General features: G+C 33.1%; 1 protein-coding gene across 2 annotated transcripts in view; it reads right to left on the minus strand.

The window, feature by feature from the left end:
• LOC113817903 (mitochondrial tRNA-specific 2-thiouridylase 1) overlaps positions 1-2,500 on the minus strand; it is a 12,101-nt gene that overhangs the window by 2,037 nt on the left and 7,564 nt on the right. For both annotated transcript variants that reach the window (XM_027370021.2, XM_027370020.2), the window contains exons 5-7: positions 1,066-1,193; positions 234-401; positions 1-34 (exon numbers count right to left, since the gene is read on the minus strand). The exon at positions 1-34 is cut by the window's left edge and continues 218 nt beyond it. In XM_027370021.2, coding sequence (XP_027225822.1) covers positions 1-34; positions 234-401; positions 1,066-1,193 — 330 coding nt within the window. The remainder of the gene's footprint in view (positions 35-233; positions 402-1,065; positions 1,194-2,500) is intronic.

A 2,500-nucleotide genomic window follows, 5' to 3' on the forward strand; every position in this document is an offset into this window, starting at 1 on the left:
AGGTGAATAGTGCTGGGTGATCACTACCTGCAACCTGGAACATATAAAAAAAGTGTCCTTACAATTCCAGTTCTATCTCATTAGTTCTAACCCTAATAATATACTGAAAATTTTATTTATGATCTGATAGTTTCATACCAACCTTACAAAACTTGTGTAACTTCAAATATCAAAATAATATACCTCAAAATATATCACAAGAATTAGAAATACAGCAAATTTTATCAACTCACAACCAAAATATCATTTGTTGCAACATTTTTTTCTGCGACAAAGTATGCTTTGCGTTTTCCTCCTAGGTGACACCTCTGACCTACTGTCCATTGGTGTATTCCCTTATGTGTTCCTACTATTTCTCTTGTGTCAATATCTACAAAATTGCCAGGATTGTCTTCAATATACTGAAAAATAAAGTGTCATTTATATTTAATGCCTTAAATTAATTTCATATTATAACTACCAATTGTATTAATGTTCTAAGCCATATTAAAAACTGCAGTATAAAATCAAAAACATGAAAAAAAGGAATAAAAACAATTTATTACAATAAGTTAGCTGAAAAAAGTACTAATATGACGATCATAAAATCTGCAAAGACATCTATTCAGTTAAACCTAAAATGTGTCTCATATTCATTAAGTGGAAGCCTCTAAATGAAAATAATGACTTCAGACTTCAAATATTAAAGGTTTCAATGCAATAAAAATAAAACAAAAGGTCTCATTATAATGATAATAAAACCAAATGACTAATCATAATAATAAAACAACAAAAGATCTCATCATGATAATAATAGAATGAAAGAACTAATTATAATAATAATAAAACAACAAAAATTCTCATTATATTAATAAAACCAAAGGACTAATTATAATGATAATAAAACAACAAAAGGTTTCCTTATAATAATAAAGAAAACTAATAAAAGTCTCTTTATAATGACAATCAAACTAATAAACTTCTCATTTCTTCTACTGATATATAAAACAATTCTCTAAATAACACCCAGGAAAAAAATCAGAAAAATATGAAAAAGGAAAAACTTGCTTCTTGGGTAGCATATACCTCAGATATGAAATCCTGGAAGTCTCTTGAACCTATAAAGCAGATGCCTGTAGAATCCCTCTTCTGAGCCACCCGGTCAAGATTAGCAGCTGCAGCTATCTTGCGAACAACAGCCTTATTATATTCCCCTGAAACAAATATTACTTTAGTAAGCCCGAAATTATGTATTTCATGTTAAGATTATTCTATCCATGCCTTCTTGTGCATGCACTCAAGTTACATGAACATTCCTGCTAAATTATAAATGTAAAATCCACATATCACTTTGCTCTATGGACAATTAATTCCTCTAGATGTGGAAACGAAGGTGTTTTTATAATTCATTAATGAATGTGATTTGACTCTTTTGGCCCCTTTAGCATTATTCCTATCTATACACGAAGGTGGAATGTAACATGCGTGAGCTGTGACTGGAAGAGCACTATCTCCAGGGAGGATGCCATTTCAATGTTGTGCACAGTATTCCTGGCCGCCGTGACCAGCGGTACAAGTTGTACCATGGAAAATTGAAAATTACAAAAAAATTACATGACAAAAATAACCAAATATTCTATACTTTTTGTCTTGCACTGAGTTATTAACTGCATAGAGAGATGATATGGAGTCTGTGCAAGGAAATTAAGGGGGCCGTCGCTGTAGATTTTTTATGATTATCTTGTGTTATCTCATAGGCTTTGGCAATCCACAGACGTAATATTTCTCCTAAATATGTAAGAATAAAGGAGTAATGACTATATACCCCTCGCCTCCCGCTCCGATGTTTACCTTGTCGCGTCCATGGAAATATACTCGACATAATTGTTCTTTTCTGATTTTTTCTTATTTATTTTGGTGTTCTCTGGTAGCTAGGTGGCAACTCTGTTTACCCATCAGCCAATTGCCAAGACTGGGGACTCTGGGAGACAAGATGTTGCCATTCTAGGAAACGAAATGTTAATAGCTCCTATCTCCACGATACATCTTGCAGAAGTACGCCCTCATTACACAGTAAGGGGACACAACTAATGGTAAATGTTATGTTTGTATATAATAAACATTATATGATAAGAAATAAATCTCAATCACAGCTGCAGCAGTTGTTTATACTTATGAAATACCTCACATGGCCAGGTTAGGCATTGTGAAATCTGTGATGACATGCGCTAATTCTACAATCATGTGCAGTTATTGCCATAAGTACTTTGCAAAAGGGGGGGTCCCGGTACCAGCTACACTTTAGAATACCATGGGAATGCTATAGAATGTAGAAAGATTGACGCAGATAAGAATTCTTAAAAAAATGAAACAAAACAAAACAAAAAAATTGACGGAAAAGTATCCTAAACTTTGGAGCCTGATATCTGGAAACTATACGTTTGCCAACACTCTTTTATATTTCTCCATAACTGTGTGGAGATTCTAATGGGGTTCGGGTCTTTTGAAAGCTGAATAGATT

Source organism: Penaeus vannamei, unplaced genomic scaffold (assembly GCF_042767895.1).
Source record: "Penaeus vannamei isolate JL-2024 unplaced genomic scaffold, ASM4276789v1 unanchor5226, whole genome shotgun sequence".
In the NCBI taxonomy this organism is placed as follows: domain Eukaryota; kingdom Metazoa; phylum Arthropoda; class Malacostraca; order Decapoda; family Penaeidae; genus Penaeus; species Penaeus vannamei.